Below are 14979 nucleotides of genomic sequence, written 5' to 3'. Positions count from 1 at the left end.
GACAAGATGAAAAACAGTTAACATACTAAATAAATAAATTACTTATTGATTACAAGATATTGATTTTATTAACATAGTACGACAGCATACTCATTTAGATTTCATGTTAACAAATTTATTGATATGAGATAAAAAAAAAAATGGCATTTATTGTATACAAATTCATAAGAGCGACTCCACTGAGGTTTTTTTTGCTAGACAGGACTGGACATATCTTTTCAAGATTTTTATACCATTTGGTGAAGGTGTGTATCATTAAAATGTGTGCAAAATTTCTGAACATTAATTCACTGGCATTGCTTTTTACAAAATAATCTTTTTTATTGTGGAAAATGAAAACCTTTCAAGTTAATTCAAGTGAAAATTGAGCAAAGATTCACACTAAACGTCTATTTTCAATTTAATACTGTACATATTTCTTTATCTTTCTCATATTTCTGGGATTTACTGTCCCATTTGATTTACAATTATGTAAGATTTTCAAATTATATGTTTTTAAGTTGTGGAACTCTTATGATAATAAGACCATTTTATGATAACATTTTGCTGATATCTCAAAATGTCTGCAAGGAATGCACTGTTAACAATTGCATTACAATGCAATAAGACATTATAGACTTTTCAGTTTATTATTCCAATCTTTGCCAAGGACATGAAGGAAGTCACGAAATATGATGGCGGTCATCTTCACGAGTAGATCATTGAGACACTGTTGGAATCTTTCTGGTCATTATCTCCCTTGTATATCTGAAGAAAAAAAATGTTTAGAAATATTGAAAATTTAAATAACTCATTTGTGCTGTCTGATCAGGGTCTTCACTGTTCACTAGTTTCTTGGTAAATTGTTTCCTCCTAAAGTGATGAATGGTTATGATTGAAAGACAGACAAATTCATATAAGATATTTAGCATGGTAAGGAATAAACAATCATACTATACATGTATATCTGAAAAGGTGTTGAATAACAAGAACAGCATAAATTATACATTTTTGATTTTTTGTCACAACGTGCACCTTTTGACGAAACACTATATTTTTTTATTGGAAATTTGTTTTAATTTTGAATATATTTTGTCAAATGAGATATTTCCATTTTTCAAATTCTTTTGTAAATTTAATTAATCGGTGCAAAATATCATTTAATATTTCCCCGTTCAATCAGCGTACCACAGTCGCACGATGCATAATTTCAATCCTGCATAATTTCAATCCTAAGTTTGTTAGTTTTTGTTAGTCAGCATTAATGAAATCACTATAACCTATATACATGTACTTATATTCCTTAATCACATACAGTAGCGTCAAAATGAATTTTGATCAACAAATTAAAATGAATTTGTAAAGTATACACTAAATTCATATGACATGCAAGTACTCGTATATACATGTATACTAACCAAGTTATTACTAAACTCCTGATCAAAGCTTATTTTCGTTGCTGTATTGATGGTTTGTTGAAATGTCTTAATCACCTGAAATAAAATAATTTAAAAAAATCTGCAAATTCTTCATTCTTATAATTGACTTACAGGAATTTACAATATTTTTTATGAAGTTCACCTGAAACTTGCGTATATTAACCTAGTATCTAATAGCAATACAGATGACAAACCTAGGCCATTAGAATAGATCTATAAGTGTTACATTATTGCTTACTACGCATCGTTTCTACTTCATTAAGCAATTTCTCATTTCATGAAGCTTTAACTTTAATTTTTATAAAAAACGGCAGTACTTATAATTGTTTATCTATTAAATACATTATTCTAATTTAAATTGAAGTGTCTAAATTTTTATCATTAACTTTGAATACCTGTTTACTGCCGTCAGTTTCACGTGCTTCACCAAGACACGCCCTGTGGGCAGGTATTAACAGGAAGCATGTCGGTATGTATTCAACTTGTACCATTTGTATTAATGTACTCAGAAATGGGTCATTCATCCTGGTATCCCCGGAAAGTTCCGGACATTTTGTAACTGAAATATTCACATATCAGCGCAGATAACTAAAATATACTTATTGTTTTTGTTTTGAATTGCTTAATTAAGAACAAGGATAACATTTGTAATGCTTTTTGTGCTTTATTATCTCCATGATGGAGTTGTTAAAAAACTTCAAGCTACATATCTTAATAATGCATGCATATTTTCCAATCACGATGTAATATTCTTCGTATTATAAAGGAGATCCATGTGGTCCACAAAGAGAAAAGACACACGTGTGTTCTAGTCAACTTTATAACTTGAATTGTTGCATTTGCGGGAAAAGTCATAATGAATTATGAATAAATGTATATTGTCCATTAACATTCAACTTCTACTTGATAAAACATGTACAGGTATAAGTAGGTAACCACCGCCTCTTGGGTGACCCTGCATTCTTTGATTGAATTTAGTAAACTACATATACAGGTATATACATATAAATAATTCTTACGTGGCATGTCATTTATGACAGTTTCATATATATCAGAAATATTATCCATGGAAACATCTAACCTTAGTGCACTCAGAACAACCAGCTTATCTACACACCTGTAAACATTAAAAAAATATGATACTTTTGTTGTATTTTACATTAACAGTAGCTTTGAAATATTTTAATTGCTAAAACTCATAACTTCAATTTAAAGTTACAATTGATATAAATCTAAAAGCATTTTCGTATTAATTAGACGATGTCCCTTTACTTTGTACCCTTGTCTTTGGGGAAATCGTCTAACGCATATGTCTGTAAGTCTATATTGGTTGATTTAGTTTATAATTTTCTTAAATTCTTACAGTTCAAGCTGCATATAATGTCACCAGATAAGCCAGAATATTCCAGAAACTTGAGAAAACTTCACTAAGATTTTTAAGAAAGTAGAAATAAGATTCGAGTAATAATGTTATCATGTTATATGCGAGTATAGACTGACTTTGCAGTATTTATTACTGTGATTTTACCACATAACTAACACAGTAAGGGCTCCTTTTGCACCTTTTGACCTTCCTTTTGTAGTTAACGTGGATTGTAAGTGTTTAAATTACTGTCTTGAATAATAAATTTAATTAGATAAAGGGTTTTAAAAAGTGGCTTACCATCGAGTGCATAAATCCATTATTTTGGAGCATACATAGTGGCATTTGTCTGCTTTCAGTTTGGTGTTGACTAGAATAACAGAAAACTGAAACAAAACATATATATGTTTTAAAATTGATAACATATTCATATGTATTATATGTAGAAGATAAGATTTTACCTGCAGCTACCAATGGATCTACTTGTTATAGCTAATATACTTTTTATAGCTAATAATATAACAATTTACTTGGTATCTTCATACAAAATAACCATAACTTTCATCATATGCATTGTATGTTAAACTTGCACATCTACATGTATAGGACACGGTGATTTGTTTTTATAAAATGGCCGAATAGGGAAACTTACTCAAATTTACAAAGCTTAATTAATAGTTAAAAGTATAATATTACATGCATACCAAAAAAATATTTAAGGCAACATGCATGTATGCGAAATTTGTTTTATTCTTGTCAAAGTGGAGACATGCTTACAGCAGGAAAATCGTTTACTTAAATTCATACAGGGCATTACTAAATCGAACCGAGTTATAAAATCAAATCTTAAAACCAGCATTGATTTTATTGCACAGTAAGAACATAAACAAAGTAATATATCAAGTGCCCTATTTTAAAATGTAGACACACGTTAATTGTGACACTTCAAAAACTGATTTTATATTTGGCTATTTATTTCTTAGCTGCAAAGACACTTTGAGATTTAAGTGCCATTTAAAAGCAAAACATCATCATTAATATTTTAAAACAGCACTCTAAAATGCATTAAAAAAATACATAGTGTACCAAAGTTTTATACAATGTGTCATTCGAAACATTTCAGTATTTGATTTAATGTATTAACTAGTAGACTGGTCTTTAAGATTATAATAAACAACATTTATTCAGATTGACTGGTAGAAGAATTCTTCTTTCTTTCTTTCTTTCTTTCTTTCTTTCTTTTTCTTTCTTTCTTTCTTTCTTTCTTTTCTTTCTTTCTTTCTTTCTTTCTTTCTTTCTTTCTTTCTTTCTTTCTTTCTTTTATTCATTCATTCATTCATTCATTCATTCATTCATTCATTCATTCATTCATTCCTTCATTCATTCATTCGTTCTTCCTTCCTACGAACCAACCACCCTTCATTCGTTCGTTCGTTCCTTCGTTCGTTCGTTCGTTCCTTCCTTTTGTTTGGTTTGGTTTGGTTTTGTTGGTTTATTTTGCACCAGTTTATCAACATTTCAGTTCGGTTTATAGTTGCATGTATTTTTCTTGGATTTAAATTAGAACATGATCTTCTAGATATCGGAATTATATGTTTGATAAAGTATTCCTTTCTCAACTGCATTAATACGGACGCACAAACGAGAAATGCAAGGTGAGTTGTGACAATTTATTATTTCGTGCTCATGCTTACCAGTTCATATTTAAGATTCCAGATTTGAAAAGGTGCATATGGCTGATCCCTCGGGTCTAATTTCTCCGTGCTTTCTACCGCTAATTTTACATCACCCAGTTCCGGGATATCTATTGTTAAAAACTCTTTCTTCATGTTGATGCCAAGCAGAGCTCGTCTGAAAAAAACTACGCGAAATTCATTCTCATATCAAATACGATCACCTAGCTTGCAAAGAATAATGTTGCGAATAAAAATCATGACCCTGTATTTCGAACAACAAAGTGACTGAAGTATTTTGTACAGTAACATGGGACACACGACTTAACTCTAAAAAGAACATTTTATAAATAAACAAACAAATAAATAAATAAGAATGAATGAATGAATGAATGAATGAATGAATGAATGAATGAATGAATGAATGAATGTTATTCCAAGCTATGTTGCGCTTTCATTTAGAAAAGGACAACAAATATCTGTATATGATGTTTTAATTACAAAGCGTTTTTATCAGATTGCAAATGTGGAGTGAGAAAATAACAAAGAACTTACATGCCACCTGCCGCTACATCCGTGTAGCCGAGGAAAACCGTCTTCCGTAATTTAAACTCTCCTTTGTCTTCTAGAGGCTCGTATTGGGCAACCACATTTTTATATGGCATAGTTATTATTCACGTTATTCACGAACGCGAGATATATCAACTTAATTAAACAAGAAAAAAACCAAACAAGTATTAATTCACTGTAGAGAACGATCGAAGCCTCCTCATAGCATTCAAAAGTTATATTCCAATATCTTTATTTTAATTTCAAATTGTTAATTATTTTAATTAGAAAGGTCTCGTAAAAAAAAAGCACAACAGAAAAAATATAATAATTTGATTAACTGAAGGATTTATTTTTTATTTTAATCTCAGATTAACTTTTTGGCCGATTTTTTTAAGTCATGTCTTTTTGTAGTGTTCAACCGTTAAATGATAACTACAGCGTACTAATTTTACGCGCACCTAAAAATAAAGCGCCAAATTGACACAGACTTTATTGCACAATAAACAGCAATAACTTTCTTCTTGCGTCTAATACCCGAAAAATCTTTAAGACCGTTATCGTTTTTGTAAATATACTTTTATATTTCTATGAAATTTCCATATTCGAGTCGTCAGTCAAGAATTTTAAAAAATACTTACATTCGGATAACTGAAATTTTGGATAGATCTACTAAACTAATTTGTGAGCTGCTCTGAAAAGGTACAGTATCTAGATCAGCTTGATAAAAATATTTTCTCATTTGAGTTATTTAAGTGTTTTATTATTAATATGAAATTAGGCAAAGCCTATGAACGGGGAAGTCGGTAAAAAAATCCTTTCATTTTTCCGTTTTAAATGTGTCATTCGGTATTATATATACCCACTTCCGTTTTCACTCTGAACACTCGACGATTATTAATAATCCGAAAAGTTGAGATTTGTTCCGTTATCGGAATACACCGCCTTTTATCATTGAGTTACATTGTAAATGGCGGCGCCTAACTAGAACTGACACTGAAAATTTCATTGATAGGTATAGAATTCTATATATTTTTTAATTGTTTTTTATTTGAATTTTCTTTTAAATATACCCGTGTAGTCTATAGCCGGGCAAGCCAAAGCCCGGGCCCGCTTTGCGGGCCCGGACTTTGACTTCCCCGTATTAATTATCACAATATTTTTTCATTGATGAATGATGTGTGTAGACAGGCTGGTGTATATATTAAAAAAAATTTGATTTAAAGAAAATAGAATTTAGAATTTACCTTATTATATCAATGGTATGTCACATGGTGAGAAAAAGAATGTACAGCCTGATCAGGACTTAAATCTGCGAAACTTGGTATACAGTTACGAAGCTCTACCGACTGAGCTTTCCGGTGGCTTACACATCTTTTCACCTAACAGTTCTGTAACATGACATGTAATATTTTAATAATTAATATATACATAATGTAATATGTGATTATTATATTATTATGTGACTGTGTAAATTGTATATCAATCTTCACTGAACTTCACCTGTTTAATGAATAATATAAAGAAAGAGTGATAAAATGCTACCTGTATAGTGGAAAACTTTGAATTAATTTTTAAATTTACATTTTCAGTTGTAGTTTTATCAGAGACATATGTTATCTATGTCTCTGGTTTTAATATGAAATTAGGCAAAGCCTATGAACAGGGAAGTCGTTAAAATATTCCTTTCATTCCTTCCGTTTTAAATGTGTCATTCGGTATTACATGCACTGCTTCCGTTTTCACTCGGAACACTCGACGATTATTATTTATCCGAAAAGTTGAGATTTGGTACGTTATCGGAATACCCCGCCTATTATCATTGAGTTATATTGTAAATGGCGGTGCCCGACTAGAACTGACACTGAAAATTTCGTTGATAGGTATAGAATTCTATATATTTTTTTATTGTTTTTTATTTGATTTTCTTTTAAATATACACGTGTAGTCTATAGCCGGGCAAGCCAAAGCCCGGACCCGCTTCGCGGGCCCGGTCTTTGACTTCCCCGTATTAAAGAGAAGAAGAACAACAATTAACTGTGTATCTATCATGTTTTATGTACTTAATAGGTGATTGAAGCAATAAACTTGGTACAATAGAAATATTGAGAGGATTTTAAGATAATCAAGCTAGCAGGAGACCTTTACAATATGAGTCATTTTGTTTGTTTTGTTTTGTTACAAACTTTATTACCGTTTAATTTATGATTTATTATTTAATGAATTAATGTCAATTTAATTGTGTTTTTCAGATGTCTGAACAGCTGTTGTTTGGTGGCGCCTTTAGTGTTGTTCTCCCAGACAACAGGGATGATCTAAGGTCTGTGTTTATGATTCCTTTTATGGAAATAATACTTTTATTAATAGTAATGAAGCATGATTTATATAAGAGAATCAATGGTAATTTAGATTTTGAAATTTAGCCAAGAATTATATTTTTTTTAAGTTGTAGTAGATCTGACAGGCTAAAACCAGTTCTTGACTTTGGCAATGTGTCAGAATTATGCATTATTTCAGACACAAAGCATTTTAGTGATTATGGTCAATTGCCTTCTAAAAGTTAATGTTGGATTGAGGAGGTATTTTAAGACTAACACTTATCCATCTTTCAATCTAGCTAAAACTATTCAACTTTTTTTTAAGGAAAATATCAAAATATGTACTTAATCAGACTTAATAGTGTGGGTAGAATCTGTTAGCAAGCCATGGGTCTGAAAAAAAAAAAAAATTGAAAAATAAAATTTTGTAATGCTAAAAAGAAAAAGTTAAAATGTTTGAATATGGTAGAAGTCGTTACACCGTTTAAAATGATAAACTTATGATAATTTCAGTGTTATACGCCAGATCCCTGACAACCAGGAAGTATTTGCACATCCCCAAACTGATCAGAGCATCATTATAGAGCTGATGGAAGCAGTTGATTCACAAGAACCAGATGAAGTTGCTATTAAGTAAGTTTACATTGTTATACTTGTGACATAGGCGTACAGGTACATGTTAATTGGATTCAGAATTTCTTTGTTAATGCCCTACTTTCAGTTTGTTATTCTTGTGACCCAGGTGAGTAGAATAGTTACCATTGAATAGATTCTGAAATTCTTTGTTAATTAGGAAAGAGATATAAATTTGTGAGTGTGTTGTTGTAGAATAATTTATAGTTTGGATTCAAATGCGTAGGAATATTGTCATGAATGCTGATAGGCCTGAGTGATTAATTTCAATCATTGGGAGCGAATACCGTTAACCATACATTATTATACTTTGACATACTAGTAAGATAGAGCATTGATAAAAATATGTTCAACTAAATTGAGCGTAGAAGTATTTTTCCTAACATTGTTTGGTTAATTAACGGCATATCTGACATCATATGATGTGTAACCATTCTGTTTTTTCTGCTGTGCATATATTTTGGAATAACGTACTCTGCTGGTTTAATAGGGGGGTAATATGAAGCATGTTACAATGCCTAACATTGACATTCTAGTCAGTTTTAATGTTACAAATTTATAATCCTTTGATTTTCAGGACACATTTTGATGACCTTGCCACAGCAAATGGTGCTGCGAATGACAGTAGAGTTATTCACACAGAACAAGTGATGAAAGACAATATTGCTATGGAAGAGTAAGACCTTTTGCTCAGTTTTATATCCACATGCACTGTTTTTTTCAGGAACTGTGCATTTAGGTTCTTGTTGGCATTATGATATCAGTCGAGGAAAACCATTATGCTACAGTTTATGTTTATGCACTGAATTAACAGGAATTTGATAGAGTTTATATTATATTGGAATTGAAAACTGTGTGACCAATAGACGATAGAAGTTGGTACATGTCTCTATATAATTTTAATGACTTTGATATGTTTTATACAGTAAAATGTTTTATTGACTATTCAGGGCTGACAGTTGCTGGTATGTGATAGGCGAACAAAACATTGCCAAGTTCAACGAAGCAGTGAAGAATACAGTGGAGCTACACATGGGCTTGCTTCGTGTTGGACGATACTCGACAGACATTCTGATCACATTTAATGACCCGATCAACATAGAGTAAGTGTAATGATTTATTTGGTAATCTGAGAACAATAGGCCTGGACCACCTATCTCTCACTGTGATGTGAGAATACTGAATGACCATGATTTGTGTAGAATTTTAGCTGCTATTGTCATACCAAATATTGTAAGAACCAGAACTGTAATACTATCCATGCTAAATTTTATGTGACTAGACTCTATTTTCATTGATTTTTATTTTAATTTTCAAGAAAACCTGTGGTTTTCTGAAGGGGAAAATACAAAACAATAAATCAGAAAAGGGGGAAAACTTGAAATCAAAGTCCAATTACTGAGAATAAAGTTGACCCACACATTTTACAAAATATTCAATTTCAGTTGAATTGAAAATGTATGGTACATGGTAGAGGCTTTTTATAGAGACAGATTTCTGTCTTTTAGTCAATTAAATTGATCAACTAGTTGATATAAGTCAGCTGCTTTTAAATCATGGTTTTGGTAAAGAATCATGGTCACAGGGCATTTTAGGGGAAAATATAACATTTTTAGGGGAAATTATACAGCTGTAAAATATAGAGAAAAAAAAACCCACTGATTTTAGTAACTTAAGTATATACATGTATATGATTTTATCTCAGGTTCTTCAACTTTAACTTGAGAACATATAACTTAAAATTTAACCCTTAAAATGTATAAAGCTATATCTAATGAAATATTTTTATAAAATTTGTAAACAGTGAAACCATGTCGTTTCCATAACATTATGATTCAACAGTTAATTTAATTCTCAAATGAATTGTAATATATAATGTCTCTGTTATTAAACACACATGAATTTTGAAAGTAAATAGAATAAAATGTTCTTTTGATGTTTTAAATTGGGTGTTAACCATTTAGCAATGATTTTGCTGATGGGTCATTCCCTTCTATGTCTATGGAGTTTACAAACCTTTAATTTTGACTGTTAGAAGCATAAGGAAAGTTCTTGTACTCACCCAGGCATTAGTGTCACATTTCCGTTTAGGTTTTTTTGTGTGCATATTGGTATCTCCAAAACTATTGAAGGGAATGGGTAAAAACTTCCCAAACTTGTTCTATGCTTGTGTTTATCTAACATGATGGACACAGTTTCCGTAACTCTGAGTTACCATTTTATAGAGTTATGTCACCTTTTCTACTGTCAAGTGATGAGAATTGTTGGGCGCGTTCTCTTATGGACAGCTCTTGTTCTTTCATACAGGTATGATCTTTAAAAAATTCAAACACTAATTTATTAAACTATAGGCAGCAAATATATAGTTTTTTTTACTCTTCAAGAATTCTTCTACAGGAATTGCCAATTACGTTGCAATTTTCTTAAGGAAATTAATTATCTGTTTTATATTTAATGTACAAATGTGTCAGTTAAATGTATGTTTATATATTTTCAGTGTTGCAAGCAGCAGTCACCATGCTGTACCTACGTCTGTTACACGATGGAACACCGATGACTTGAAGCGTGTTTTGTCCTCTCTCAAGCTTAAAGACCCATCTATATTTGGACTCTAACTATAAATACAAACACAAAGTGACTTTGGGGTCCATATGGGGGGTCCTGGGTATGTTTGTAGCTTGTGTTTGAGCATTTCTCTCCACAAGGTCAAAATGATGAGAGCTGGCATTTAGATGGGTATTAGGGGTCCTGAATCCTTAACGGCTGGGATTTTGTGGATGGGTGCTAAGGGTCCTGAATCTGTAAAGGGTGGGTTTTCGTGTCACTGAAAATGACAGAATGATTTTAATCTAATGACTAAAATGGCATGAAAATGACAGCTCTGTTGTGGCTCATTGAAAGGAATTATAACACGGTTTGTGATAACAAGGGTTTGTTATAGTATATTTTATAATGCACAGGTGCATAAGAGGTACACAACTTGTCTGATAACGTTTGGGAAACTTGTACAGTCAAATCTGTATTATAAGACAATTTATATGTACAACCCCCAAAAAATGTTTTTCCTTTCCTAATTAACTTTTCAGTTGTTTTTGTTGTGTATAAATGAAAAGCCTTAATAAATGGGAAGAAAAGACAAACCATAACACATCCCAGTCTTATTTTGTCAGACTTAGGTGTGAGAATGGGGAATTATTATCAATGTAATGGGTTAGCCGGTGCACAATGAATTTAAAGATGTTCTCTTCCCTTCAAGTCAAATAATGACCTTTAAGGAATAAATAGATATTAGTTTTAGAAGTTTATAGTTGAAATTGACCCAAAGTCATTTTATTACATAAATGATTTTTTTTTTTGTTATCAGTCACAATAATATTCAGAGTTTAATGAAGATACTGTTACAGATGTAAAATTTTATACAAGAACTAAACTAAATTTAAGCAGTTGTATTATTGTAATTATTGTAATTGTTGTCTTAGTAACAATGAAGTTTTATTGAAATTTCAAATTTAAGTTTAAGTTAAAAAAAAGTTTTTATATCTTCATGAAGTTTGATTGATATTAACTGGGATAGAATATAATCTGTTGTTAGTCTGACCTAGATATTAAGGAATTTAAATTTGTTAAAGATGCTGCTCTATTGAATTAAGTTTTAAGTAATCACATAAATTATGTGTTAAAGATGTCTGTTTTTATTTAAAATGCAATATAGATTTAGTGATGTAAAAAGTTATATTAAAAATTCAAGTTAAAAGATCTTATTTTGTTACACAGATTTACAACAATTATATACATGTAATTATATTAGGAATTAAAGGAGAACAATTTTGTTATATTTATTTTGTTTTTAGCATACACTGTGTATTGACTTTTCCTTAGCTGGATTATTTTATTGTGTTATAACTGATTGAGTTACAGACATTGTCTACGATATTTTGGGATAGCCCTCCTATATAAAGTGCTATCTGTGACAATACAAATTTACTAGAGAAAATGTTGTTTATCTAACTTAATTTGTCAATTATTAATAACAAAAATTCTATTAAAATTGCTATTTACTTAACATACATTGTATTAAAGTGCTACATTCTTTAACCACGTTGCATTAGAATAGTGGTCAATTTATTTTTGCAAGATTTTCTTTTGTTACAATACCCCATATTTTGCATAAAATTCAATTTTGATACAGAGAAAATGTTTAAATAATTTGTTAAATTTTATACATTCTACTGTTTTAATTTCTGATATATTTTTAACACATTTTGAGACATTAGTGTTGCACATGGATATGATTTGAAATAAATACATGTATATGAAATTTAAATTTGTCATCTAAGTTCTTTTGGTTTATACAAAATTTATTTTAGTTTGATTTGGGGTTTTTAAAGGAAGGGGGAAATTTTTGGGAACCCAAACCTTGGAAAACCAACCAGAAAGGGGAATGAGTTTTTAAAAGTTTTTTTTGGCTAAAGGGAAAAAAATTTAAATTTTGCTATGGGGGGATTTAAACCCCATGCGGCTATTTTGGGAAATTCTTTTAAATTACCCCTCTTTTTAGGCTCTGACTGATATTTTTCCATTAAAAATTATTATAGGGCCTGGGGTTAAAAGGGCCCAATTTTCCATTTTAAATTTTTTCGAAATGAATGGTTTGGGAAAATTTTAAATTTTTTCCAAAAAATTTATAAAACTAAAAACTTATAAACGTTTTAAACCCAAAATTTTCGGGGTCTTTTCCCCTAAACCCACTTTTTTTCCAGAATAATTTTTATTTTCCAAAATGACACAAAATTGAAAAGCTTTTCACTCAAATCCGGCTAAAGAATTGCACAAAAAATCGATTTTCTATTTAATTCTAAGTATTATTCTTTATAATCGTTTAAAGATTTTTCCAATTTTAAATGTTTTAACTTGAGCCTTGTAAGGTTGTCAATTTTATGTTTTGTACCTCAGTGGAGTTCCTTTTTTAAAATGAACGTTTCTCCACTACTATCATATTAATTTAAATAAATCGTTATTAAGCTCACCTGTCACAAAGTGACATGGTGAACTTTTTTGATCGCTTTTCCGTCCAGCGTCCGTTTGTAAACTTTTACTTTAAAACGACATCTCATCAATAAACTGCCAATTTCATCCAAACTCCATAGGAATGTTCCTTAGGTAGACTGTTTTAAAATGTTTTTTCAAAGAATTTAATTCAAAGCAGACCTCTGGTTACCATGGCAACCGAAAGAAAAAAAACTTAAAATAATCTTCTTTCAGAAAACCATTAGAGCTAGAGCTTAAATATTTGGCATGAAACATCATCTTAGTCAGTGTCTACTAAGTTTGTTCAAATAAATGCCCTGGGGTCAAAATTGGCACCGCCCAGGGGGGAGGGTTATTGATTTTCCTTATTTGTATATAATAAAACTTAAAAAACTTTCTTTTAGCTAGAGCTTAGATATTAAGGATGAAAACATCTTCTAGTGGGTGTCTACCAAGTTTGTTCAAATAAAGCCCTGGGGTAAGAATTTGGCCCTGCCCCAGGGGGCATTGATTTTCCATATTTGTATATAGTAAAAACTTAAACACTCTTCTTTTATAAACCCCCATAGAGCTAGAGCTAAGATATTTAGCATGAAACATCTTCTAAGGGGGTGTTTTCCCCAAGTTTTTTTTCAAAAAAAGGGGCCCGGGTTTTAAAAAATTGGGCCCTTTGGCCCGGGGCCTATTTTAAAAGGGGGAAAAGCGATTTCAGGCCCCCTTTCAGGGCCCTCTTGTTTTTTTTTATCCCATTTTCGGAAAATTTTTAAACCTTTGTTTTTAGACAAAATTAAAAGGTTGTTTTCCCCTTTTTCCAGGTGTATGCATTTTTTTTTAATTTAAAGGGAAATTTTTAAAAGACCCCCCCTTTTCCCCACCCCCCACTTTTGACTTTTTTCCACGTTTAAATTTTGGGGGGATGAAATTCCCAAGGCAGGGGGGGGCGGGGGTTTGAAAAAAAAAGCTTTTTTTATATCGGGGACGGGTTTCCCGGGGAAAAAAACCAAAGCATTTTTAAAAAAGGGGGCTGCTTTTTAAAAAAAAAACAAAAAAAAATGCAAAAATAAAAAAATTTTTTTTAAAAAGCCCCTTTTTATTTTTTACTTCGGGATATGTTTTCTTTAATCCCAATTTAATGCCTTAAAAGTATTCAAAAAAAATTTGCTGAAAAAACAAAAAGGGAAAAGAAAAAAAAAAAAACAAATGAATTTTTTTATTTTTCTTTAATGAAAAATCCCTTTAACACGGGAAAAACCTTTTGGTTGGGGGCGGGAAAAAAACTTTAAAACTTTTTTTAAAAACCCAAAAATGAAATGTATATAAAATTATAAAATTTAATGTATTTTTGTAAAACCCCAACCCCGGGGATACCCCAAAAAAAATTAAATATTTTAAAATTAAAGTAAAAAAAATTTTTTTTAAAAAAAATTTTAAATTTTTTCGAAGCCCTTTTTTAATTTATTTCGGGGCCTTTCTTTTAAAATTTTTTAATGATATATTTTTGATTAAGTAATGTGCCAAATTGAAAAAAATATACTTTTTGGGTTTTTTTAAAGGCATTTTGAGCTACACACCCAAAGTGTCTGTGGTCTGTAAGTGCTGGAACTATGCAATACATGTAGCCAGTCCTTACTATGATATGAAGAAGTTATTTATATTTAGATTTGTACATCTACTGATATCTGGAATGTACTTCTGTAGTGTATATAAGAACACTGTAGACAGACTCATGTACGGACAGCTGATAAATTTTAACCTGCTCAATTTGTATAATGGATTCGTCCTGCTTTGAATTTGGAATAGTCCATTCAAAGTTCAAGGGATTTCAAATGTTAAAATACCTACAGTATAGGACCGTTAACTGTACGGATATGCAAGTATGCCTGCATGTACATATACTGACGACAAAAATGGCTTATCTCCAAGCTTACCAAAAACTATAAGGTTCCTGAGAGATGTATATATGTATGACTTGACGAATGTTTGTACTTGTAAAAGTT

At 30.8% G+C, this 14979-nt stretch overlaps 2 protein-coding genes across 3 annotated transcripts; one reads left to right on the top strand and one right to left on the bottom strand.

The window, feature by feature from the left end:
• Positions 1–46: 46 nt before the first annotated feature.
• On the bottom strand, positions 47–5215 carry LOC132748359 (uncharacterized). The gene is made up of 7 exons (XM_060737946.1): positions 5010–5215; positions 4476–4632; positions 3082–3167; positions 2438–2535; positions 1814–1977; positions 1398–1472; positions 47–747 (listed from the first exon to the last, which is right to left on the bottom strand). Exons 1-7 carry the CDS (start codon positions 5117–5119, stop codon positions 688–690), a joined length of 750 nt encoding a protein of 249 aa, XP_060593929.1. The 5' UTR covers positions 5120–5215; the 3' UTR covers positions 47–687.
• On the top strand, positions 4290–11381 carry LOC132748360 (ran guanine nucleotide release factor-like). Of its 2 annotated transcripts, none has more exons than XM_060737948.1 (6): positions 4290–4436; positions 7256–7323; positions 7835–7954; positions 8532–8630; positions 8905–9057; positions 10452–11381. In XM_060737948.1, exons 2-6 carry the CDS (start codon positions 7256–7258, stop codon positions 10567–10569), a joined length of 558 nt encoding a protein of 185 aa, XP_060593931.1. In that variant the 5' UTR covers positions 4290–4436; the 3' UTR covers positions 10570–11381. The 2 variants fall into 2 exon arrangements, with proteins under 2 accessions (XP_060593931.1, XP_060593930.1); XM_060737947.1 differs by lacking the exon at positions 4290–4436 and adding an exon at positions 5448–5705 and having other exon boundaries at positions 10452–11379.
• The last annotated feature ends 3598 nt before the right edge of the window (positions 11382–14979 follow it).

This window comes from Ruditapes philippinarum, unplaced genomic scaffold (genome assembly GCF_026571515.1).
Source record: "Ruditapes philippinarum isolate M1 unplaced genomic scaffold, ASM2657151v2 ctg1690_1_1_1_1, whole genome shotgun sequence".
NCBI classification, from domain to species: Eukaryota; Metazoa; Mollusca; class Bivalvia; order Venerida; family Veneridae; genus Ruditapes; species Ruditapes philippinarum.
This window is presented reverse-complemented; position numbering and strand designations above follow the sequence as displayed.

Coding starts and splice junctions, on each gene's coding strand:
- LOC132748359 (XM_060737946.1), bottom strand. CDS start 5,119: ATGCCATATAAAAATGTGGTTGCCCAATACGAGCCTCTAGAAGACAAA. Junction 4,633..5,009: donor GATGTAGCGGCAGGTGGCAT/GTAAGTTCTTTG, acceptor AGTTTTTTTCAG/ACGAGCTCTGCTTGGCATCA. Junction 748..1,397: donor AGGAGTTTAGTAATAACTTG/GTTAGTATACAT, acceptor TTTTTTCTTCAG/ATATACAAGGGAGATAATGA.
- LOC132748360 (XM_060737948.1), top strand. CDS start 7,256: ATGTCTGAACAGCTGTTGTTTGGTGGCGCCTTTAGTGTTGTTCTCCCA. Junction 7,324..7,834: donor GACAACAGGGATGATCTAAG/GTCTGTGTTTAT, acceptor TGATAATTTCAG/TGTTATACGCCAGATCCCTG. Junction 7,955..8,531: donor CCAGATGAAGTTGCTATTAA/GTAAGTTTACAT, acceptor TTTGATTTTCAG/GACACATTTTGATGACCTTG.